We start from the raw sequence: 25643 nt of genomic DNA, 5'->3' as shown, positions 1-25643 counted from the left end.
GAAAGATACGAAAAAAACAATCAGAAACAATAAAAAAACAAAGGAAAAAGCCTTTGTCGTACGAGAATTTTCATACATTAGTCCCATCCTCAGTTCCGACTTGCTGTGAAATGACGAAGATAACCGCACGATCGTTCACCTGAGTTTCTTACAGTGTGTAACCATAACATAACACGATAGATAGATAGATAGATAGATAGATAGATAGATAGATAGATAGATAGATAGATAGATAGATAGATGATCTAAAGATGGATACACATAGAGAGAGAAATGGGAAATTGATAGAGATTAAATTGTATATAATGCATGACATCAAATAATAAACCTGAATAATATCAATAACAATAAAATATTAAAAATACCTATTAATTCCACTTATAGTGAAAATGACATGAACCTGTTGGATCTTATATATATGAGATTTGGGTGACTGGGTTTTCATATTTTGGAGGACAAGATTTCTGTGGGGTTATGACATTTATTAGAGTATCGTGGAATGAAAAGCACAAACCAATCATTTCACGGTTCCTCCACACAATTTATAGCCATGTGTTGACTATAGAGCCATGGAGTCTGGAGCCCTCTTGTCTGGGGTCACCTCCATGTTTATCTGATAAGGATTTTTTTTTTTTTTTGGTGGGGCAGTCGTTATTTGGGGTGGGGAGAGTTTGTAGGAACGTGCAGTGTTGGGAGTTGTCACACCTTGCCATGTTGTCCTGTGAAGACAGAAGGAGGAGGATATCTCAGGGGCTTCGCTTACACCCGCTGGCCCGGCTGTGCCGAGACATGGAGCATGGAGAGATGGAGCAGAGGTCGGGTGCCCCCCAGTTTTCTATGTGGAAGGACTATCTAGGTTTACATACCGTTCTGAAGAGCACTTCACATCAGGGGAGCCAAGAGAACTTCCAGCGGCAGGAGGAGCTTTCAGAGCCTTCCCATGGTACCACCTCGGCAGAGCCAGGTCGAGATGGCCCCTCTGGTCCTTCAATGAAGATCTCTGAACGCGTCCAGTGCACCTTCTGCAAGCACAATGGAGAGCACTGGAGGGTGTACAACGCGCACAACCTGCGGGATCGAGATGGGAACATCCTCTGCCCTGTCCTCAGATCCTACACATGTCCACAGTGCGGCGCCAGTGGAGACAAAGCTCACACAAGGAGATTTTGCCCCATGACCAAGAAGAACTACACCTCCGTCTACAAGACTGCAGCCAACTCTCCCAAGGGTCAGTGAGTCAAGGACTGCAAGCGTCTCCAGGGTAAGGAAATCGGCAAGTTGAAGCTTTGGGGCAAAAAATAAAAAAGGACTGTGGGCATTTTAGATGTGTGCTGCAGGAAGAAGCTGGGGCATTTCCATCCAACAGTGGTGCAGAAAAGCACAGGGGGGCATTTCAAGCTGTAGTGTGGAAAAGGACTAAAGCATCCTTGATGGAGAAAAGGACTGAGGGCATTTTTATCTATGGTGCAGAAAAGGGACACAGGTAATCCCAGCTGCTAGCAGAAAAAGATTGACAATAATGCCAACTGGCAGCAGGAAAGGACTGGGGGAAATTCCATCTCCCAGGAAAAGACTAGGGCTAATGCCATCTGCCCTTAGGAATGAATTGGTGGTAATTCCATCTGGCAAAAGAATGGATCTAAGGTAATGCCATCTACCAGCAGGACAGGACTGGGGCTAATGCCATCAGGAATGAATTGGTGGCAATTCCATCTGGCAAAACATGGGACCTGGAGTGATGCCATCTACCAGCAGGACAGGACTGGGGCTAATGCCATCTGCTCTCAGGAATGAATTGGTGGTAATTCCATCTGGCAAAAGAATGGACCTGGGGTAATGCCATCTACCAACAGGACAGGATGGGAGCTAATGCCATCTGCCCTCAGAAATGAATTGGTGGTAAAATAATGGACCTGGGGTGATGCCACCTACCAGCAGGACAGGACTGGGGCTAATGCCATCTGCCCTCAGGAATGAATTGGTGGTAATTCCATCTGGCAAAATAATGGACCTGGGGTAATGTCATCTACCAACATGAAAGGACTGGGGGAAATGCCCTCTGCCAGCAGGAAAGGACTTGGAGAAATGCTAACTTCCCTCAGGAAAGGGCTGGGGGTAAAACCATCTTCCCTCAGGAAAAGATTGGGGCTAATACCATCTTCCCTCATGAAAGGACCGGGGGTAATGCCATCTTCCCTCAAGTAAGGACTGCCATCTGCCCTCAGAAAAGAACTTGCTGTAATGCCATCTGCCAGCAGGAAAGAACTGGGGGCTCTGCCATCTTCCTTCAGGAAAGAACTATGAGCACCATCAGGGCTATATGCCTGCCCAGTGGTCACCGCCACGCCCGCTAATGGTTTATTTTGCACTTTTAATTATTTTATTATTCCTGTTTGAGGATTATTATTATTTTGTACACAAGGCACTGTTTTCCTGGAAGCAATTTCCTTATTGGCACTGTTATGTTTTATATGTTTGCAAGCTTTGTGCTTTTTTTTTTTATAAGTAAAGTCATTTGTTGTTAGCACTTTAAACCTTTCTTGTATGATTAATATAAACTCATTTATTAATTTTATTATTTTGCCTCAAAGGTTATATCTTTGTTCAGTAAGCAATAATAGTGGAGTGGAAAAAAGTACTCCTATATCCACTTCAATGCAGGGCACTTTTACCCTCTTCCTACCCAGGCCAATTTTCAGCTTTCAGCGCTGCCACTCTTTGAATGACAATTGCGCGGTCATGCAACACTGTACCCATATGACGTTTTTATCTTTTTATCACACAGATAGAGCTTTTTTTGGTGGTATTTAATCACCACTGGGTTTTTTTTTATTTTTTGCTAAATAAACGAGAAAATACTTTTTTTTTTTAAGTTTGCTATCAAATTTTGCAAATAAATAATCGTTCTTCATAAATTTGGTGAAAATAACTCAAATCAGTGTATATTATTTGGACTGTAGGACATTTATAGAGTCTACAATGTATGGTATGTAGATATATATATATATATATATATATATATATATATATATATATATATATATATATATATATATATGAAAATGTATCAATCCTGATGTACCAATGTCCCAAAATTTCTTGAGGCCCGAAAATGCCAGGACAGTACAAATACCCCCCAAATGACCCCTTTTTGGAAAGTAAACAATCCAAGGTATTTAAAGGCATGGCAAGTTTTTTGAAGTTGTATTTTTTTGTCACATTTTTTTTGGAAAATAAAGAAACTAAAAAAAATAGTTTTTTTCAAAACTTTATTTATTTTTTTACATACTGTCACCAGTACAGTACAGAGTTATCATATAACAAGTGTGGCAGTGATCAGGGACACTGCTGGTGACAGTTTGTAAAAAAAAAAAAAACGAAAAAATATTTTTAGATTATTTTTTCAATTTTTTTTCTTTTTTATTAATTTTTTTTTTGTATACCATGACCAGAACAACACAGTGTTACCATAATCAATCCTGATGTTCTGACTGGCCTATCTCATTTCTTGAGGCCCGAAAATGCCAGGACAGTACAAATAACACCCCCAAATGACCCCTTTTTGGAATGTACAGTAGACAGTCCAAGGTATTTAGTAAGAGGCATAGCAAGTGTTTTTAAGATGTCATTTTTTTTGTCACAATTTTTTGCAAAATAAATACATACAATCACCAGTGCAGTACAGCATTATCATATAACTGGCGTGACCGTGATCAGGGACACTGACTGGTGACAGTATGTAAATAAAATTTTAAAAAATATGAATACAAATTTTTAATATTTATTTTCATTTTTTTTTATTACATTTTTTGGCTACTGGGACCAGAGCAACACAGTGTTACCATAGTATCACCATACTACTCTGGGGAGGTGATCAGCATTTTTTTGTTTGCACACTATGATTGCTTATAACAGTCAATATCAATGTTATGAACAATATTTTTTACTATATGAAATCAATTCAGTGATTACTATTGTGATTAGCTGTTATTGGCCACGGCTAATCACATGGTACAGATGGGCTGTGATTGGCCCTGTCTGTACCATGTGATCAATCAAATAGATCAACACAATAGTACATAATGGATGGAAGCTATCCACTGAGTACAATTGTCATGTGCTTTGCTGTGATTGGTCACCGTGATCACATGGTACAGGTAGTGGGCCAGTACACTGATCTGTCATCCGCTGTGTCCGATGGTGATAGATCGCGCCGCGGTGCAGCCCGTGGGGCCTGATTGGATGAGCTGGAGAGTGTAACGCCACCACCCCACCTCTCTACCTCACCCAATCAGATAACGCTTTGGCTTTTGTTCAGAAAATGCTCTGAATGGCATCCATGCCGAGCGGCCGACCTCCTGTGTTCAGAATGCAGGAGAGCGGCTGCTTGGTGAGGAACCTGGAAGCTAGTGGAGATCCTTGGAGTTTCAGTGTCTACTTCAGGCAATTCCAGCTTCCAGTGGCATCAGCCAGGTATGGTATATACAATGGTCCAAGCCAGGTCCAATGTAACTATGTATAACGTACCATTGCCTGGCCATAAACAAGTAGAATTTGGTGCACACATTCATATGCAAATTCTGGTTAGTACATTCAGCCTAGGTTCACATCACATGTGATGACTGTGTGGTGCGATTTGAGCCATACATTTTTTATGGCTAAAATCGCATTGCATCCACACCAAAATGGTGCAGGACCCTTTTTTTCCCTGCACCTGAATTGCATCGCATGGCTGTTCACATCCATGCAATGCGATTCTGGCAATCGCACTGCATTTTGTGATCTGTATCGGGGTGTCATTAATCTAAAATAGACACCCGCTGCAGATCGCATGGATGCCGTGCGATTGCTATGCAGTGCGATGCGGGGAAACGCAGCAAATCTTGTGCATTTCCCCTCATCGCATCAGTGTAGAACCAGAGCTCAAACAAAATTAGTTGACGCAACAGTTTTTTTTAGCTCTGGTTCACACTGATGCAATGCAGGAAACGCAAGAGATTCGCTGCGTTTCCTGCATTGCATCAGTGTGAACCAGAGCTAAAAAAAAACCCTGGCGTCAACTAATTTTGTTTGAGCTCTGGTTCTACACTGATACGATGAGGGGAGATGCACAAGATTTGCTGCGTTTCCCCGCATTGTACTGCCTAGCAATCGCACGGGGTCCATGTGATCTGCTGAGGGTGTCAATGTTAGATTAACGACACCTCCGAAACAGATCGCAAAACGCAGCATGTTTGCCAGAAACGCATCGCATAGGTGTAAACACCACGGGGGGGGTAGGGTCCAGTACTGTTTTGGTGCGGATGCGATGTGATTTCAGCCATACAAAATGCTGAAATGCTGAGGGAGCTGTGCTGGAGAACAAACTCTTCTTGGAGCGGCCAAATTTTCAAGTAAGTTCAAAGGCTGTGGGATAAGATGCCGCTCAAAACTGACCAAGCCCCGGTGGGCAGGGGCGAAGCATGTCAGGGGCATGGCCAGAGCAGCGCTGGCTGAGGCCATACACAGCCATATCCACATCTGAAGCACTGGGTCGGTTTTGAGCAGTGACCCCACATATGTCCACGCTTTTGAATTAGTGCCTGATGCCTGCTGCCGCTTTCCGAGTACCAGTAGGGTAACCTGTTATCCTCCAGCTTTGAGTGGTGCTCCAAGTGCACACAGGATCTAAGTTCAAAGGCTCATTGTAAGTGAATAAAAATTTGCTAGCCTTGTACACCGATCAGCCATTACCTTATGACCACTGAGAGGTAAAGGGAATAACATTGATTATTATGTTACAATGGCATCTGAAAGTTGGTGGCATACAGTGCATCCGGAAAGTATTCACCACACTTCACTTTTTCCACGTTTTGTTATGTTACAGCCTTATTCCAAGATGGATTCAATTCATTATTTTCCTCCAAATTCTACAAACAATACCCCATAATGACAACGGGAAAGAAGTTTGTTTGAAATCTTTGCAAATTTATTAAAAATAAAAAACAAAAAATAATCCCATGTACATAAGTATTCACAGCCTTTGCTCAATACTTTGGTGAAGCACCTTTGGCACCAATTACAGCCTCACATCTTTTTGAGTATGATGCTACAAGCTTGGCACACCTATTTTTTGGGCAGATTCTCACATTCTTCTTTGCAGGACCTCTCAATCTCCATCAGGTTGGATGGGGAGAGTCGGTGCACAGCCATTTTCAGATCTTTCCAGAGATGTTCAATCGGGTTCAAGTCTTGGCTCTGGCTGGGCCACTCAAGGACATTCACATAGTTGTCCCATAGCCACTCCTTTATTATCTTGGCTGTGTACTTAGGGTCGTTGTCCTGTTGGAAGAAGAACCTTCACCCCAGTCTGAGGTCCAGAGTGCTCTGGAGCAGGTTTTCATCAAGGCTGTCTGTACATTGCTGCATTCATCTTTCCCTTGATCCTAACTAGTTTCCCACTTCCTGTCGCTAAAAAACATCCCCACAGCATGATGCTGCCACCACCATGCTTCACTGTAGGGATGGTATTAGCCAGGTGATGAGCGGTGCCTGGTTTCCTCCAGACATGACGCTTGCCATTCAGGCCAAAGAGTTCAATCTTTGTTTCATCAGCCAAGTAAATTTGTTTCTCATGGTCTGAAAGTCCTTCGGATGTCTTTTGCAAGCTCAAGGCGGGCGGTCATGTGCCTTTTACTAAGGAGTGGCTTCAGTCTGGCCACTCTACCATACAGGCCTGATTGGTGGAGTGCTGTAGAGATGGTTGTTTTTCTGGAAGGTTCTCCTCTCTCTACAGAGAAATGCTGGAGCTCTATCAGAGTGACCATCAGGTGCTTGGTCACCTCCCTGACTAAGGCCCTTAGTTTGTCCGGGTGGCCCACTCTAGGAAGATTCCTGGTGGTCCCAAACTTCTTCCATTTATGGACGAAGGAGGCCAACGTGCTCATTGGGACCTTCAATGCTGCAGAAATGTTTCTGTACCCTTCCCCAGATTCGTGCCTTGATACAATCTTGTCTACAGACAATTCCTTGGACTTCATGGCTTGGTTTGTGCTCTGACATGCACTGTTAACTGTGGGACCTTATATAGACAGGTGTGCGCCTTCCCAAATCATGTCCAATCAACCAAATTTACCACAGGTGGACTACAATCAAACATCTCAGTGATCAGTGGAAACCGAATGCACCTGAGCTCAATTTTGAGTCTCATGGCAAAGGCTGTAAATACTTATGTACATGGGATTTTTATAGTTTTTTATTTTTATTAAATTTGAAAAGATTTCAAACAAACTTTTTTTCACGTTGTCATTATGGGGTATTGTTTGTAGAATTTTAGGGAAAATATTGAATTTAATCCATTTTGTAATAAGGCAATAATATAACAAAATGTGGCAAAAGTGAAGCGCTGTGAATACTTTCTGGAAGCACTGTATATTAGGCAGCAAGTAAACATGTTTTCCATGAAGTTGACATGTTGAAAGCAGAAAAAGGGGCATCACAGTTTTTTGTGTATTAGGCCGCGTAGCTGCAGACCGGTCAGGGTGCCCATGCTGACCCGTGTCCACAGCCAGAAGCCCCTACAATGGGCATGTGAGCATAAGAACTGGACCACAGAGGAATGGAAAAAGGTGGCCTGATCTGAGCTTACCTGTGCCTTTTACATGCAGGGCAAAGCAGCAGGTTCACTTGAATATCCCTTCCCAGCAGAACATTATTTATTTATTTTATTTAAGGTACTTATATAGCGCCGTCAATTTACGCAGCGCTTTACATATACATTGTACATTTACGTCAGTCCCGACTCTCAAGGAGCTTACAATCTAAGGTCCCTAACTCACATTCATACATACTAGGGCCAATTTAGACAGGATCCAATTAACCTACCAGCATGTCTTTGGAGTGTGGGAGGAAACCGAAGTACCCGGAGGAAACCCACACAGGCACAGGGAGAACTTGCAAACTCCTCTGCTCCATTCAGCTGCCATAAATGAAAACGCAATCTATGTCTAAGTTCAAGTTGGAGGTTACGTATGGCTGAGGACCCTCTTCCTGACCTCATGTGGTCCAATCAACAAGCCCCAGAAATGGAATAAAAGGGAGTGAGTCACATGATCCTCCATTCCTGGCGGTACAGGATATTTCTTTACTCACAACAACGGAACGTTGGGAGAACAAAGAGGTGAGTATGTACTGCTGAGGAGGGGGCATTAAGAGGCCTAAAAAATGAACTTGTTGCTTTGTCCTGAGTGGATATGAGAAGCTGGTGAGTTGTTCACCATGCTGAGATTCACCAAGAACAGAAATAAATGTTGTTAGGTCCCCAAGCTCATTCAGTATTTCAAGGTCCCCTTCCAACAGTTGTACTACCCCAGCAACCAACAGGATTATAGTGTTGGTTTTTAGGTTATTCAGGCATTCACAGTTTTTTTTTTTTTTTAGTCCTCATGCACACAGATGTTTTTACAGCTGCTTTTTTGAGCTTTTTTTGCAGCTTAAAAAGGCCTGTCTATGTTAGTCTATGGCTTCATGCCCACCTAGGCGTTTTTAAGCTGTAAAAAAAACCCAGGACCAGTGGGTTCTGAGAGTCGTTTTTCAGCTGTAAAAACGCTCTAATGCCCCGTACACACGGTCGGATTTACCGATGGAAAATGTCCGATCGGAACGTGTTGTCGGAAATTCCGACCATGTGTAGGCTCCATCAGACATTTTCCATCGGATTTTCAGACACACAAAGTTGGAGAGCAGGAGATAAAATTTTCCGACAACAAAATCCGTTGTAGGAAATTCCGATCGTGTGTACACAAATCCGACGGACAAAGTGCCACGCATGCTCAGAATAAATAAAGGGATGAAAGCTATTGGCCACTGCCCCGTTTATAGTCCCGACGTACGTGTTTTACGTCACCGCGTTTAGAACGATCGGATTTTCCGACAACTTTGTGTGACCGTGTGTATGCAAGACAAGTTTGAGCCAACATCTGTCGGAAAAAATCCTAGGATTTTGTTGTCGGAATGTCCGAACAAAGTCCGACCGTGTGTACGGGGCATAACGCTGAAAAACGCTGAAAAACGCTCAAAAACGTCATTCACCAACGTTTTTTTAACGTTTTTGATCCATTGAAAAAAAAAACGCTAAAAAACGCTAACGCGGAAAAACGCTCAAAAACGCTATTGCAAAAACGCTGAAAAAAGTTAAAAAAAAATCACTGCAAAGATACTGGAGTTTTCATAACGTTATTTTAACAGCCTGTGTGCATGAGGGCTTAAGATGAAATAAAAAAAAAATAATGTAAATTGATCCTGGAAATTTTCCACCATACTGGTAAATCTATGCATGCTTCCCTTGTTATTAGGGCCACCCACGCATCAAATGTTTATTAGTGTATGGACAGCTTAACTCCAATTTGAGGCCCTCTGTAGAGCAACCATATGCAAGAGCAACCATGTCAAATATGCATACAAGGGAAGGCCACAACTAGGAATTCCGAAAAAATGTGGTGGTGGGCAGGAACAGTGTTCACTTCTGAATACTGTGGCACCAGGCAGTGATTGACAGGTTCTGGGTGAACATGGCATGGGCCAGACTTGGGCATGGGCAGAGACCTGGGTAGGCAGTCAGAGAGCAGTGGCAAAGGTAGTGGGCACTTGCTGGGCAGCAAACATGAGGTGAAAGAGGTTGTAAAGGCAGAAGGTTTTTTTACCTTCATGCATTCTCTGCAAAAAGGTAAAAAACCTTGTGTGTTCAGCCCCCCCATATACATACCAGAGCCCGATCTCGATCAAGTGCTGTGCTCGAGAACAGCGGCTCTCTCCTCTCTCTTTCTCCTCACTGGACAAAAAAGCAGCAGCAGAGGCCGTTGCCTCCTCCTGTTGTCAAACAGCCTGTGAAGAGAGAGGGGTCGGCAGAGTCAAGCTGCGCTGTGTGTGTCAATGGACAAACAGATAAACTGAGCTCATCTCGGGATCAAGCCTGCATATACTAGTAATGGCAGCGATCAGTGACTTATAATGGGACTGCGATAGTGCGGCGGGAAATCTGACATTAACTGACGCTAGGGGTGAACTGACCAACTGCCACTGACCTCACCAGTGACACTAATACAGTGATCAGTGCTAATACTATACACTGTCACTGTACTAATGACACTGGCCGGGAAGTGGTTAACATCTGGGGCGATCAAGGGGTTAAATGTGTGCCTACAGTGCCTTGAAAAAGTATTTATACCCCTTGAAATTTTCCACATTTTGTCATGTTACAACCAAAAACTTAAATTTATTTTATGTGATAGACCAACACAAAGTGACACACAATTGTGAGAGGAAAGAAAAATTATTTTCAAATTTTTTTACAAATAAATATGTGAAAAGTGTGGCGTACACTTGTATTCAGCCCCCTTTACTCTGATACTCCTAACTAAAATCTAGTGGAACCAATTGCCTTCAGAAGTCACCTAATTAGTAAATGGAGCCCACCTGTGTGTAATTTAATCTCAGTATAAATACAGCTGTTCTGTGAAGCCCTCAGAGGTTTGTTAGAGAACCCTAGCGAACAAACAACATCATGAAGGCCAAGGAACACACCAGACAGGTCAGGGATAAAGTTGTGGAGACGTTTAACCACTTAAGCCCCAGACCATTTTGCTGGCCAAAGACCAGAGCACTTTTTGCGATTCGGCACTGCGTCGCTTTAACTGACAATTGCGCGATCGTGCGACGTGGCTCCCAAACAATATTGACGTCCTTTTTTTTCCCACAAATAGAGATTTCTTTTGGTGGTATTTGATCACCTCTGTGGTTTTTATTTTTTGCGCTATAAACAAAAAAATAGCGACAATTTTGAAAAAAACGCATTATTTTTTACTTTTTTGCTTTAATAAATATGCCCAAAAAATATATTAAAAAACATTTTTTTTCCTCAGTTTAGGCCGATACGTATTCTTCTATTTTTGGTAGAAAAAAAAATCACAATAAGCGTTTATTGATTGGTTTGCGCAAAAGTTATAGCGTCTAGAAAATAGGGGATAGTTTTATGGCATTTTTATTGATATTTTTTTTTTTTACTAGTAATGGCGGCAATCAGCGATTTTTATCGTGACTGCGACATTATGGCGGACACATCGGACAATTTTGACACATTTTTGGGACCATTGGCATTAATACAGCGATCAATGCTAAAAAATTGCATTGATTACTGTAAAAATGTCACTGGCAGTGAAGGGGTTAACCACTAGGTGGCGCTGTAGGGGTTAAGTGTGTCCTAGGGAGTGATTCTAACTGTGGGGGGGAGGGGCTGTGTGTGGCACGTCACTGATCGCTGCTCCCGATCACAGGGAGCAGAGATCAGTGAGAGTGCCACTAGGCAGAACGAAGAGATACTTGTTTACATTAGCATCTCCCCGTTCTTCCTCACCGTGAGACGTATCCACGTGCCTGCAAGCCGCCCCTTATAGGGCAACATACAGGTACGTTAATCTGCCTGTACGTGCCCTTCTGCCCCAGTATATCTGCGTGAGGCAGTCGGGAAGCGGTTAAAGCAGAGTTAGGTTATAAAGAAATATCCCAAGCTTTGAACATCTCGCGGAGCACTGTTCAATCCATCACCTTAAAATGGAAGGAGTATGGTATAACTGCAAACCTACCGAGACATGGCCGTCCACCTAAACTGACAGGCCGGGCAAGGAGAGCATTCATCAGAGAAGCAGCCAAGAGGCCCATGGTAACTCTGGAGGAGCTGCAGAGATCCACAACTTGGGTGGGAGAATCTGTCCACAGGACAACTAATAGTCATGCACTCCACAAATCTGGCCTTTATGGAAGAGTGGCAAGAAGAATGTCATTGTTGAAAGAAAGCTATAAGAAGTCCCGTTTGCAGTTTGCGAGAAGCCATGTGGGGGACACAGAAAACATGTGGAAGAAGGTGCTCTGGTCAGATGAGATCAAAATTTTACTTTTTGGCTTAAAAGCAAGACGCTATTTGTGGTGGAAAACTAACACTGCACATCACCCTGAACACACCATCCCCACCGTGAAACATGGTGGTGGCAGCATCATGTTGTGGGGATGCTTTTCTTCAGCAGGGACAGGGAAGCTGGTCAGAGTTGATGGGAAGATGAATGGAGCCCAAATACAGGGCAATCTTAGAAGAAAACCTGTTATGCCGCGTACACACTATCGGACATTCCGACAACAAAATCCTGGATTTTTTTCTGACGGATGTTGACTCAAACTTGTCTTGCATAAACACGGTCACACAAATGTTGTGGGAAATTCCGAACGTCAAGACGAGCCAAGAAGACTGAAGTTCAATAGCCAGTGCGGCTCTTCTACTTGATTCCGAGCATGCGTGGAATTTTGTGCGTCGGAATTGTCTACACACACTCGGAATTTCCGACATAGGATTTTGTTGTCGGAAAATTTGAGATCCAGCTCTCAAATTTTTGTTGTCGGAAATTCCGACATAAAATGTCCGATGGAGCATACACACGGTTGGAATTTCCGTCAACAAGCTCCCATCGAACATTTGTTGTCAGAAATTCCGACCGTGTGTACGCGGCATTAGAGTCTGCAAAAGACTTCAGACTGGGGCGGAGGTTCTCCTTCCAGCAGGACAACGACCCTAAACATACAGCCAGAGCTACAATGGAATGGTTTAGATGAAAACATATTCATGTGTTATAATGACTCAGTCAAAGTCCAGACCTAAATCCAATTGAGAATCTGTGGCAAGACATGAAAATTGCTGTTCACAGACGCTCTCCATCCAATCTGACAGAGCTTGAGCTATTTTGCAAAGAAGAATGGGTGAGAATGTCCCTCTCTAGATGTGCAAAGCTGGTAGAGACATCCCCAAAAAGACTTGCAGATGTAATTGCAGTGAAAGGTGATTCTACAAAGTATTGACTCAGGGGGGCTGAATACAAATGTACCCCACACTTTTCACATATTCATTTGTAAAAAATGTAAAAAATTGTAAAAAAAAATTTATCATTTTCCTTCCACTTCACAATTATGTGGCACTTTGTGTTGGTCTATCACGGAAAATCCCACTAAATTACATTTAAATTTTTTTTGTAACATGACAAAATGTGGAAAATTTCAAGGGGTATGAAAACTTTTTCAAGGCAACTATGTGTAAGGTATGTGCGGTGTGTTGCTTTTACTAAAAGATCTATAAGTTAGAGATTGTTCTCTCTGTATAGAGCTCTGTGTTGTTTGTCAACACAGAGCTCTGGGCTGGGATTGTACACAGCCAGTCAGCAGGTCCCTGCAGTATAATCACAGTGGGTCCTGTACCTGGAAGAAGCCAGCGATGTACGGGTACCTCGCTTTGCCTACACCGTTCGCAGTATATTGCAGGCAGGTGGTCGTAAAAATGTAATTATCATGTTGATGAGGGGGAAAAGGAGAAACTAGGGAAGGTATAATATAAGCAGACTGAATTTCGGCTTTAGGCCCCTTTTACACGGGGCTGTCCGTTTTTAGTACTCTGCTTGCTCAGCGGGGATCGCTCCGTTGATCCCCGCTGCACACTATGAGTGATCTGCACCAGTTGGAGGGTTGATGACCAATGCCATGTTTGACATTAGTATGACTATATCAAGAGGTGATTGTTATCCTTACGAATTATTATTTGTTTCTGTTTACTTAGAATATCTGCCTAAGCTCCCGAGGAAACACTGATGCACGCAACATGTAGAGCATTATTATCAATGGCGGCTGGTGAGGTTTTTTTTGGGGGGGGCCAACAACCCCCACCCTCGGGCCACCAGTGGAGCGGCACTACCCCCCCCCCGCGGCACTAACACACTCCCCTACCACCACCCGCTGTCCTTAGGATGTAGGCAGTGAGAGCACAGCGGGCTCGGGGAAAGCTGCTCCGGTGTCCTCTCCTGAAGCAGCTTCCGCCTCTTTCCTCCTCCCGGCGCTAGGCGTCTAATAGGACCGCCAGACGTTTTGGATAATCAAGAAACAGGTTTCATATCTGCCTCCCGATTGGCCGGGAGGAGGATCAGTGTTGCAACAGCGAATTTTCATTCGCTGTTGCAACACACCTGGGTGGGCTCCAGACGCAATGCTCTACGTCCCCGAGTCCACCCTATTTTGAAGCCTATTAGAGCCTATGGCTCTAATCAGTGCTTCGAAAAAAAAAAAAAAACCCTGGCCGCTATAATTCTGGTGCGAAAGGGGTCGGACACATGAATAGGGGGCGGCTGCAGCGGCAGTGGATAGATTCATGCTATGGATGAATCTATCCATTGCATATAGGGGGTGGTGGGGATAGGGGGGCGGTGCCCGGGCGCTCCTAATGGACGGGGCCGCTCCTGGTTATTATACCACATCTACCTACACCAAGCCTGATTGGATACTGGCTACTGTCCTTAGGTCTACCAGGAATGGGTCTTGGTGGTTATGGTGGTGTTATACATATTTTCAATATTTGTTTTGTGCTATTTTATAGCGTGTTTATATTTGAATCATTTTTGTAATAAAGTATAATAACTTTTTTATCGAACTTTGTGTACCTTTGTGCCTATAAATCCGTGATATTGTCCAATGTAGTTTTCCAACCTAGTTAGGAGGTGCCACTTTCTCTACCATTTCTGTGTCCACAGTTCCATCCTGTTGTGATACAACCAATTTAATCTTTGTGCAGCAAATGTCTATGCGCCTGTGTGTACTGGCACATTGAAAACAAACGGCCTGCATTTAGATCAGTGTAGAAAAAAAGGCCTGCATGCCTAAAAACACAGTTTTTAGGCAGCAGTGTGCAAGAGGTCTTGAAAAGCCCGGTTCTCTTTATTTGTATAAATGTCCCAGGCAGCATCGCCTAAAGTCTCCACATTTGTGTTTTGTACTTCAATAAATTTGCTGTACTCATCATGCCGCACAATGGGATAAACATTCAGATCTCTGTTACTGTTATTGTTTTTGACCCTTGTGTTTATATCATAGACATTGGATATCTCCTCTACTCCCCGATGAAGGAGTTGTATTTTAAATTCTGCAATGCGTTGGCTGGAGATCATCTCCTGTTGTCATCTCATCTTCACATGTCTGTGCATTTATAGTCACCTATGTTACATCTTTTGCATGAAAATGTTTTTTCCCAATGTGTGTTTAATAAACTACATACATTTTAAAGTGGAGTTCCGCCTCATTTTTTTTTTTTTTTAAGTCAGCAGCTACAAATACCGCAGCTGCTGACTTTTAAAATAAGAACACTTACCGTATATACTGGAGTATAAGCCGAGTTTTTCAGCACATTTTTTTGTGCTGAAAGTGCCCCCCTCGGCTTATACTCGAGTCAAGCACTTTTCTGCAGCAAAAAATGTCATTTTCCGAACCAAATTTGGGGCCTCATATCTCGGGGCCACTTTGTGCTAGGAATCCCCAAATTTGGTGTGCAAACCCAGTGGAACTAATACCACAACATATCCAAAGCTGGGGTTCCTAGCACGAAGTGGCCCCGAGATACAGGGCCCCAAACTTGGTTCAGAAAATGTCATTCTCTGCTGCAGAAAAATGCTTGACATTTTCTGAACCGAATTTGGGGCCCTGTATCTTGGGGCCACTTGGTGCTAGGAACCCCAGCTTTGGATATATTGGGGTGCTAGTTCCACTGGCTGACTTTACCCCAAATTTGGGGTTCCTAGCACTAAGTGGCCCCGAGATACGGGGCCCCAAATTCAGTCAACTGTATCCATCTGCAGCAATGTCATTTCGGGACCCTTTGGGTCCAGAGACCCCAAACTTTGGCTGCAACTAGGGGGCATCTAGGAACCCTTAACTACCGAGTTTGAAGTTCGGGGGACCTATGACTGCAAATGGGTACAGTGAGGCTGCAAATGGGCATTGTTGACCCTCTTTTCCACTTACAGTAGCTGCGCATTTCTCACCCTAGGCTTATACTGGAGTCAATAAGTTTTCCCAGTAAGTTTTTTGTGGTAAAATTAGGTGCTTCGGCTTATATTCAGTCCGACTTATACTTGAGTATATATGGTACCTGTCCAGGGCGCCCGCAATGTCAGCACCCGAAGCCGACCCATCCCTTCTCTACTGCGCATGCGCGACCCCACTGGTACCTGCTGTCTTCTGGGACCTGTGTGTCTCCCAGAGGACAGCAGGGGGGGGGGGGGTGGAGAAGGCGCCGGAAGTGGTGTAGATACCCGCGGGTGGCTCGGCTATCTATGCCCGGAAGTGGGAGCAAAAGACAGAGATCTGCTCCCCCCTGAAAGGTGCCAAATGTGACACCGAAGGGGGGGGGAGGATTCCGAAAAGCGGAAGTTCCATTTTTGGGTGGAACTCTGCTTTAAATCTACTTTAATTGACTTGTGTCAAAGTGACTTCAAAGTCCCGCCTCTAAGGAAATTTTCTGTTCTTCAGATCTCTAGAAGGTAATAATATAAGTTTTTTAATTCTCATAAAATTTTATTACGTTTTATTGACATCAATAAAAAATCTGCAACATAAAAGAAAACTTTTTTTTTTTTTATCTTTGTGGTAAAAAATACAAAAGAGAACCTGTCATTCTGACTCAAATGTCAAGAAAATGTTTGTGCCCGGCACTGCTATTCACCACAAGGAAGCCTTGTAATTCTATAGAAACCAGTAACATTGCGGAGTCTTGTACCACTCAGTGCCTCATGCCTCCCCAATGCTCTCTAGAGAACTAATAGTCTGTATACTGTAACAGCAAACAAGATGGCTGCCTGGTGGAAAACAAAATAGATCAAAGCATCCAAGATATCAAAACAGCCAGAATAGGGTACAAATTGGAAAACAGCATACAAAATGGCTTAGAAAGCTATGACCATGGATGAATTTTAGGATAAAATACCAAACTATAAACCTGCTGAACAATGAATAGAAACCAGACGTGTGGTATTAGTTACATTTCTCTGCGTCTCTTTCGTGCAGCACCTCTGCCTTGGGGGTACCGCACTCTCTTCTGACGGAGGTCCCGGTACGTGCTCATAATGAGGCGACTAGGAAAAAAAAAAAAAAAAAAAAAAGACATATTATCTGCTACATACTCAAATTCCCAGATTACCTAACCCTAGAAGTGGATGTTCATTTCTGCACTGACATTGATAAACACCAGTGCAGAAAACGCCCTTGGGTGAACAGTGCGCCTACGAATGGCTCTGACCCTAAGCCGTCACAGGACGGCTCAGATCACAGGCACGGTGTACAGAGGTGACTTGAATGGCTCTGTACCTTGCGATTGCTGTGAGGACCGATCACAAATGTAAACACACTAGTGTTTACATTGGCGACCCCTCCCCTTACAACATAAGAAAGGGAGGAAGGAAGAACAAATTATTCATGCATTGGTAGAAGACCCCGGCAGGGGCAGATATTCAGAGTATTCATTCTTTTGTGGGATTGTTTTTAACCCTTTCAACTCCCTCCTCCTCTGTAAATCTCAGCTTTATCCTGTCTCTGCAGTGGCTGAATTTTAACCCCTTCATCTCCCATCTCATCCTACACATTAACCCCCCCCCCATCTCAATCCTACCACTGTATGTATCCTGTAGATTAAAGCAGAGCCCACACCAAAAAATTAAAAGTAGCTGCTGACTTTTACTATTAGGGCACTTACTTACCTGCCCAGGGATCCAGTGATGTCCTCATCCAAGCCGATTCTTGAATCAGCTCTCGGGTGCTGATGCCACCATCTTCGGTAAGGGAAACCGGCAGTGAAGCCTTGCGGCGAATTGCGCTGCGCTTTCTCAATGGGCCGGCTGCAGCGGGAGCCGAACTTCCAGGCTGAGTTCGCCACGGCAAACTCAGCAGGAAGTGGGAGCGGGTACCTGTCAAAAACAGGTATCCGTTCCCTCCCCCCCCCTTCAAAGGTGCCAAATGTGGCACCGGAGGGGGGGAGGAGGCAGACAAGCGGAGCATCACCTTTTGGGTGGAGCTCCGCTTTAAACCTTTTTACCTCCTCTCCCGCCTCCATCCTGTGTAAGACCTGTACAGTAATGTCGCCCTGTATATAGTGCATCAATACCAAGCTCCATGTTTTAACCATCGCAATACCAGAATGTTTCTTCATTTAAATAAAAAAACTGCATTGTCCTGGCATTTTTATTTGATACGTTTTATAACACATTGTAAAGGAAATTACTTTTTCACCTTTTTTTACCTTTTTTCCTATGGAATAAAAAATAAAAATCCAGTGGACATTTCTTATTTATTACCCTACTGAAGAAAGCTTTGTTTCAAAAAAGTGACATATAACTTGCATGGCAAGGACATGTTGCCGTGCTGACTGACATAGTTTTGTCAGTCAAACTACCACAATGCTGAAAATTGAGAAATAGTATTGTAATGAGCATACATACTGATACTCAGGTGGTTAAAGTGTTATTAAACCCAAAAACAAACATTTATTATATTGCAGCTTACCAAATCTTAGATGTGATTCTGCATTTGTTTTCTTTTTAAACCATTATTTCCCTTATTAACAGCCAGTAAGGCCCCTTTCACACGTGCGGACCGATCAGATGCGCCTGTCAGTTTTTTCAGGCGGATCTGAACGGTGGCGCCATACAGCTCTATGGAGTGACGGATGTCAGAGGTGACATGCCCGCTGACATCCAATCCGCCCGATCCGATCCGCAAAATCCAGACGGATGGATGTCATATTTTCCGCCTGTCTGGCGGATCAGATGAAAACGGACAGGCGGTCCGTAATCATCCGATCCCCCATAGCAGAGAGCGGAGCTCTCACAGGTCTGTCCCTGCTTAGTGTGCAAAGGCGGGACTTGTCATCCGCCGGCTCAGCAGGGATCAACGGAGTGATCCCCGCTGAGCAAGCGGATGAGTAAAAATGGATCCGTAGGTCTGAAAGGGGCCTAAGTCTGTTGCAAGCTCTCCTTCAGATGTAGCAGTTACAGGGTTGAGACAAACCATTCACTACTGACCGGGGTGCTTACAGTGATCAGTTTTTATTTATTTCTTTATTTAAAACCTTTATCTTAAATGAAAAAGAAAACAGTTGCTCTAACTGCCTATAAAGTAATAGCTGGAGTTTGGCTTCAATTTGTTAGATCTGCTAGTCCATCTAACACTCCCCTCCCCCCAGATTAACAATGCTGCTGTCCAAAGGTGCCCCCTGTGCTCCTTCATTCAAAGTGGAGGCACTTTAATACAGGGGGTGTGTTACTGGCCAGATCACCAGGTGAAAACAGAGGGAGAAAAAGCCTACAAAAGAAAACAAATGCAGCCACCACATCTAATGATTGGTAAGCTGCAAAGTATTACATTTTTGGTTTTGGGTTTAAGCCTAGGCTCACACTAATGCGGAGTGGGAAACCCTGCATTCCATGTGCGCTTCCCGCACCACATTCAAACCGCTCTGCCTTTGCGTTCTGCAGCGAGTGTCATTACTATTTAAGGATACCCCAAGCGCAGGTTGAAAACGCAGTGCAGTTCCAGAATTGGTGCATGCTTGACTCAAAACGAATGGGGTCAAATCACACCGAACTGATTTGCATGTGAATTGAACAGGAATATACGTTCAAATTAAAGTGTGTTGCGCTAAACATAAGCAAACATTATATGTGTTCACAGTGCCCTGAAAGACGTCTTTTGATGACGAAACTCATTGAGTGGAGCCTCTTACTGACATCATCACGTACCAGAAAGTGGATGTCTATGCTGGTTTGGTGATTATTTATACATGCACATGTTTTTTAACTTTGTGTAAATGTATTTCTTTATACAATAAAGCATTTTTTAAAGTTTTTTACACTTTTTTTACGGGTTATGTATATCCAACTGATGGTGCCCCTGGTTTACATTGAGGCTGTTTGGCAGATAACCTTGTTTTCCAAGGAGATTATACAAGTGCTTTGTGATCACTCTTGAATCAAGGTGGTCATGGAAAGCTGGTAAGCGTGTACCCCGTTATTACTTTGGGTGATGGTGTCTGGTGGTGGCACTTTATCATAACAGGAAGAAACAATCTTTTACTTGTCAGCACACCCTGGATGGGACTTTTTATATGGACTTTTTTTTTATTCACTTATTATCTAGTGGTTAGGGCGGCACAGTGGTGCAGTGGTTAGCACTCTCGCCTAGCAGTAAAAAGGGTCGCTGGTTCGAATCCCAACCACGACACTACCTGCCTGGAGTTTGCATGTTCTCCCTGTGCCTGTGTGGGTTTCCTCCGGGTACTCCGGTTTCCTCCCACACTCCAAAGACATGCTGGTAGGTGAATTGGCTTCTGTCCAAAATTGGCCCTAGTATGTGAATGGGGACCTTTGATTGAGGGTAGGGACTGATGTGAGTGTGCGATGTACAGGGTTAGGAACAAGGGTCAGGGTTGTAGACACACACTCACTCAGGTTGAACTGGATGGACTGGTGTCTTTATTCAACCTTACTAACTATGTAACTATGTAACTATGTAACTATCTGTTATCTGACAATTTATATATTATTATATGTTTACTGTTATTCATGCACTGTAAACAAGTATAATGTAACCAGATTCCCGCCCGTGCTATAGCGGAAAGACGTCCATGGATGTCCTCCCGTGATCGTGGTGCCTGCATGCACTGTGATAGCTGCATACTTAGGACACAGCTGATCAGAGATCAGGGTAAAGGGCCAATAACAGCCATCCTTTACCACGTGATCAGCTGTGTCCAATGACAGCTGATCACGATGTACACACAAGCCGGTTATCGGCATTCCTTTCCTCACACTGACAATGTGAGGAGAGGAGAGTTGATAACCAGCTTGTGTGAAAGGGACATCCACACTGATAATCAGGGCACGGATTAGCATTGTCCTGATTATCATTGCAATCCTAACAGTTCCCACCAGTGCTGCCTATCAGTGCCCACCAGTGCTGGCAATCAGTGCCCACCAGTGCTGGCAATCAGTGCCCTACAGTGCTGCCAATCAGTGCCCTACAGTGCTGTCAATCATTGCTCATCAGTGCCACCTATCAGTGCCCTTTAGTCCCCTTCAGTGCTGGCTATCAGTGAAGCCCCATCAGTGCCCACCAGTCAGTGCCTACCAGTACCCATTAGTGTCGCCTCATCAGTGCCGCCCCATCAGTGCAGCCTTTTAGTGCTCATCAGTGCAGCCTCATCAGCGCACATCGGTGAAGGAGAAAAAGTACCTTTTGTTATAAAAATTTTATAACGAACTATAAAACATTTTTTTTTAATTTTTCTAAATTTTCGGTCTTCGGTGTTGCATGACCGCGCAATTGTCATTCAAAGTCTGAAAGCTGAAAATTGGCCTGGGAAGGAAGGGGTGAAAGTGCCTAGTAGGCAATTAGTTAATTTTAAAATGTATATACATAAGAAAGAATATCTTCTGTTTGCTGCTTCAATCACAGCTTTTTTTTTTTTGCTTTGTGCACAAGTGCGTGGTTTTAACCTATAAGATAATTGAACATGAATGCGGCGCAGTTCCTGTGCAATTCACATGTGGTTCATAGTGTAAACCGAGGCTTATACTGTTTTACATTCACCTGTCATAATAGAAATATATAAGCCGTCATGATTTTGCTTCTTCCATAAATGTTCAACAAATAAAGTGTGCTTATGATTTTTGCCCCACCTAGATGATCCTACCCTACCCCTAGATGTATACTTACCTCCGTCCTGCACCCTGCAATGGTTACATTCCCCCAGCTTCAGGACCTCCATGGGAATCTATACTCCGGTGCAAACAAGATTCACACAGAAGTACACTTTGTGGGAGTCAGCAGCCACAGGCTGGATAATACTATTCATCTTGGGACGGGAAGGTGGGATGCTTTAGGTGGGGGGGTAGGGGGTGCGGAAAAAAGGATAAGTTCATGATTATGTTTTTTTTTTTTTTATAAAGAAAGGCAACCCAATTTACATTGACTTAAAACAATGATTGTATCCCTTTGAAAGCACCAAGCATGGGAATGCTTACTTGAGATTGGACAGCTCCAGGATGAGGCCCTGAACAGTGGATGAGGCATCCTCCCATCTTCTCTCTTCTTGTCTGTTCAGGAAACACAGAGGATCATTTCAGGGTTCCATTGACCAACTCTAAGGCCCTGTGAACATTTGCTATTTTTTTCACCACAAAAATGGAGTTGCCCTTTAAAAGTATGGATGTCTTAGGCCGTGTACACACGGCCGGACTTTTCGACCAAACTTGTCCGACGGAACGAATCCGTCGGCAATTCGACCGTGTGTGGGCTTCATCGGACCTGCAGCGGACCTTTTCTGTCAAAAATGTGACGGACTTTAGATTTAGAACATGTTTCAAATCTTTCAGACGGACTCGAGTCCGGTCGGAAAATCCGCTCGTCTGTATGCTAGTCCGACGGACGAAAACCGACGCTAGGGCAGCTATTGGCTACTGGCTATGAACTTCCTTATTCTAGTCCGGTCGTACCTCATCACGGTCGAATCCGTCGGACTTTGATGTGATTGTGTTAGACAAGTCCGATTCGACGAAAGTCCGTCGAAAAGTCCGACGTGATTCAGTCCGTCGAAAGTCCGGTCGTGTGTACGTGGCATTAGTGATCTTTACTTTTATTAGAATCATTGTGAGGTCTTGCATTTTATATTACTTTTATCTATATGCATATTTGTACATTTACTGGAACTTGACTTTTACGTTTATGTTCTGTATTGTTTCAATACTGAATAAAACAATAAAAAGCGAAGTATGGACTTTAAGACTCACCTAGGTGGATGCAGCATTGATCGGATGCTACATCTGTCCCCCATCGGCTCTGCAGGGAGTACTGAGCGATAAAAGGCTCTGTAGCCATTATTACATCACTGAATGTATTTTTTTTAAATGGAAGCAGTGTAAGCAACTGAATGTGACCTGGGATTAGCCTCCTGCAGTGGCAGTGAAAAAAACAGAATGAGAAGCCATTCAGTTCACATGCTGACAAGAAGCATGCTGATAGGAGGAGAGAGCAGAGTGACAGGAAGAGATGAGCTCATCATTGTGCTGCTTCTCCTTTCACTGTCTGTTCACAGGCTGGGACAGATCCAGGATGACCTGGGCTAGGAGGAGGTGGGTTGCGTGATGCTGGCCATCAGACTGAGGACAGCTAGAGGCGATAAACGGTGGTAGAAATTGTTGAACTGATATTGAATAAGCTGGTTTTGTTATTTTACCTCTCAATGGATGTTAACATCACATGTTTTTACCATGCATTACCATGGGCGGTCTACCATACCTCCCAACTTTTTGAGATGAGAACGATGGACACCTATTAGCAAAAGTATGCAGGCATAGGACACACCCCCTGCCACGCCCCCTTAAAGGAGAATTATGCAAAATAAATGATCAGTTAAACCCACAAGTGCCTTTTTTTACCACTAATATTCCTTTATATTGGCTTTTGAAATGTACAAATGCAGCAATTTAGACATTGTATGAAAGGTTTAGCACTGGGAAACACTTTTTGAAAGATAAATAGTTCATTTTCTATACAATTGTATAGATCAGACCAAAATGAGGGACAGATGAGGAGGAAAGAGGGACAGAGGGACTTTGTTCCAAATCAGGGACAGTCCCTTGAAATCAGGGACAGTTGGGAGCTATGGGTCTACTACGTGGCATCCTTTTTAAAAAAAAAAAAAAAAACTATCAAGATCCTAATGCCTCATGCACACGAGACGCCGGTGCAAACTCTGCTGAACACAGGTTTTTAAAAGCTGAAACCGGCGTTTAGAAACGCCCGTTTTGCCGCTTTTGCATGCCGCGTTTAGCCGCGTTTGCGGCTGGAAGCGTCTGCAGAGCAGAGAACGACATTTTGCGACCCAACTTTGGGGCCACTTGGTGATAGTAACCCCAAATTTGGTGTGTTAACACAGTGGAACTAGCATTACAACATATCCAAATTTCCTAGCACTAAGTGGCCCCGACATACGGGGCCCCAAAGTCGGGTCGCAAAATGTCAAGAACTTCTGCAGCAGAGAATGACATTTTGTGACCCGACTTTGGGGCCCTGTATCTCGGGGCCACTTGGTGCTAGGAACCCCAAATTTGGATATGTTATAGTGTCCAACTGAAAAACGAGGTTAAACGCAACTGCCTAAAAACGCCAAAAAACGAGACTGTGTACATGGACACATAGGATAACATTGAATGGGTTCAGGGGCAGTTGAAAAACGTGTCCAACTGCCTCTGAACGCGAGTTTAACAGTGTCTCGTGTGCATGAGGCCTAACAAAAAGAAAGCATCACAGTAGTGTCCTGTACCCTCCCCCCCGTCGCAGCAGCGTCCCCTGATACACAGAGATTAAACAAATCCTCCTACATAAGTTGTACCGGTTTATCTTCAGTCTTCTCTACATCTGTTCAAAGTCCAGAATTTATAAGCTTGTCTGAGAGTTCAAAAAAAGGGGGTGGAGATCTGAAGTTACACTCTGCAGATCTCAGCGATGAGAGCTCTGAGAGCTGAATGGAGGGAAGGGAGCCCCCACACACACACACACACAGCACGCAGGAACAGAGCTAAGGCCGTCAATCAGCTGGAGCTCCCTCCCCTGTCACCTTTTTTCTCTTGGTGCCAGGAAAATTTGTCATAGGTGATTTATGCTGATAGCAGAAGAATGAAGCAGACAGAAATGACGCTTAGTGCTGGTAACATAGTACAAGTACAAACTATAGAGGGATATGCGTTGTTCATATTTCATGTCTGAGGTTTAGCCCTGGTTCACACTGATGCTACTTTGAAGTCAAGCTACTTTACTTGAAGTAGCGTGATTTCAAAGTAGCAGGTCAGCACGATTTCAGGTGCTACTTGAAAGGCACCTGTGCGGCTTCCTGCACAGATGTCTATTGAAGTCACACCCGAAATCGGCAAAAGGAGTGCAGAAACTACTTTTGCGAAAAGTTGTTGGAACGGTGCCATTGCCGGCAATAGGCTGCGACTGGTCATGCAATCTGACCAGTCAAATCGCTCCAATGTTAAAGAGGGCAAACAACCACTTTAAGATTGCCACGCCTGTGGCATGTGTACAGCCCTATCAGGATGTATTGTTGGAATTGTGGTGGGTGGCTGGGGGGGCAGTGAAACTCCAGCTCAGCCACCAGTGTTTACCACCCCATGCCTAAAAGAGCCCTTTGCTTCATGGCCACGGAGATTTTAACTCAGGCTACCGAGCTTGACAGATGGAACCACTTGTCAAACTAGCCCACTGAGATCTCCCAAACACCTGTCAGCTGCTGCTACACTGCCTTCTCAAAAGCAATTTACAAAGGATCACTTTTCAGAAGGTGGTAAGAATTACCACCAGAGCCATTACAGCTTATTCTTCTACCCAAAGACGTAAGCCAGCCATAGATAGTGTGATTTTCTTTCATGCAACAGTCAGTGTTGATGGAGGGGGGGATGCCTCACATGGAGCTATTGTGTTCTCCCGGTAGGGGGCGCCGGGAATCCTTTATTTCTCCCATACAGAGGAGTGTATTTCTCCCATGGTTGAGAAGCAGGATCTTTCAATCTATGAATAGCGTAGGACCCACTGATAATGGGGTACTGTGACGCAGTAGTGGGCTTAAAGCGGAGGTTCACACAAAAATTGAACCTCCGCTTTTCGGAACCCTCCCCCCTCCGGTGTCACATTTGGCACCTTTCAGGGGGGAGGGGGGTGCAGACACCTGTCTAAGACCGACATCGCTGGACCCTGGGACA

At 44.0% G+C, this 25643-nt stretch overlaps 2 protein-coding genes across 6 annotated transcripts in view; one reads left to right on the top strand and one right to left on the bottom strand.

The window, feature by feature from the left end:
* Positions 1 to 711: 711 nt before the first annotated feature.
* On the top strand, positions 712 to 1236 carry NANOS3 (nanos C2HC-type zinc finger 3). Its single transcript, XM_073623642.1, has one exon. The coding sequence runs from the start codon at positions 712 to 714 to the stop codon at positions 1234 to 1236; it is 525 nt and encodes a 174-aa protein (XP_073479743.1).
* A 15136-nt stretch (positions 1237 to 16372) lies between these two features.
* Positions 16373 to 25643, bottom strand: part of BRME1 (break repair meiotic recombinase recruitment factor 1) — a 63356-nt gene continuing 54085 nt past the window's right edge. For all 5 annotated transcript variants that reach the window (XM_073622765.1, XM_073622766.1, XM_073622767.1 and 2 more), the window contains 2 exons: positions 21906 to 21977; positions 16373 to 16964 (listed from right to left, as the gene is read on the bottom strand). In XM_073622765.1, the coding sequence (XP_073478866.1) occupies positions 16868 to 16964; positions 21906 to 21977 (169 nt within the window). In that variant the 3' untranslated portion in view covers positions 16373 to 16867. The remainder of the gene's footprint in view (positions 16965 to 21905; positions 21978 to 25643) is intronic.

This window comes from Aquarana catesbeiana, linkage group LG03 (assembly GCF_042186555.1).
Source record: "Aquarana catesbeiana isolate 2022-GZ linkage group LG03, ASM4218655v1, whole genome shotgun sequence".
Lineage (NCBI taxonomy): Eukaryota > Metazoa > Chordata > Amphibia > Anura > Ranidae > Aquarana > Aquarana catesbeiana.
The sequence above is the reverse complement of the archived record's forward strand: the minus strand, read 5'-3'. Positions and strand labels throughout refer to the sequence as shown.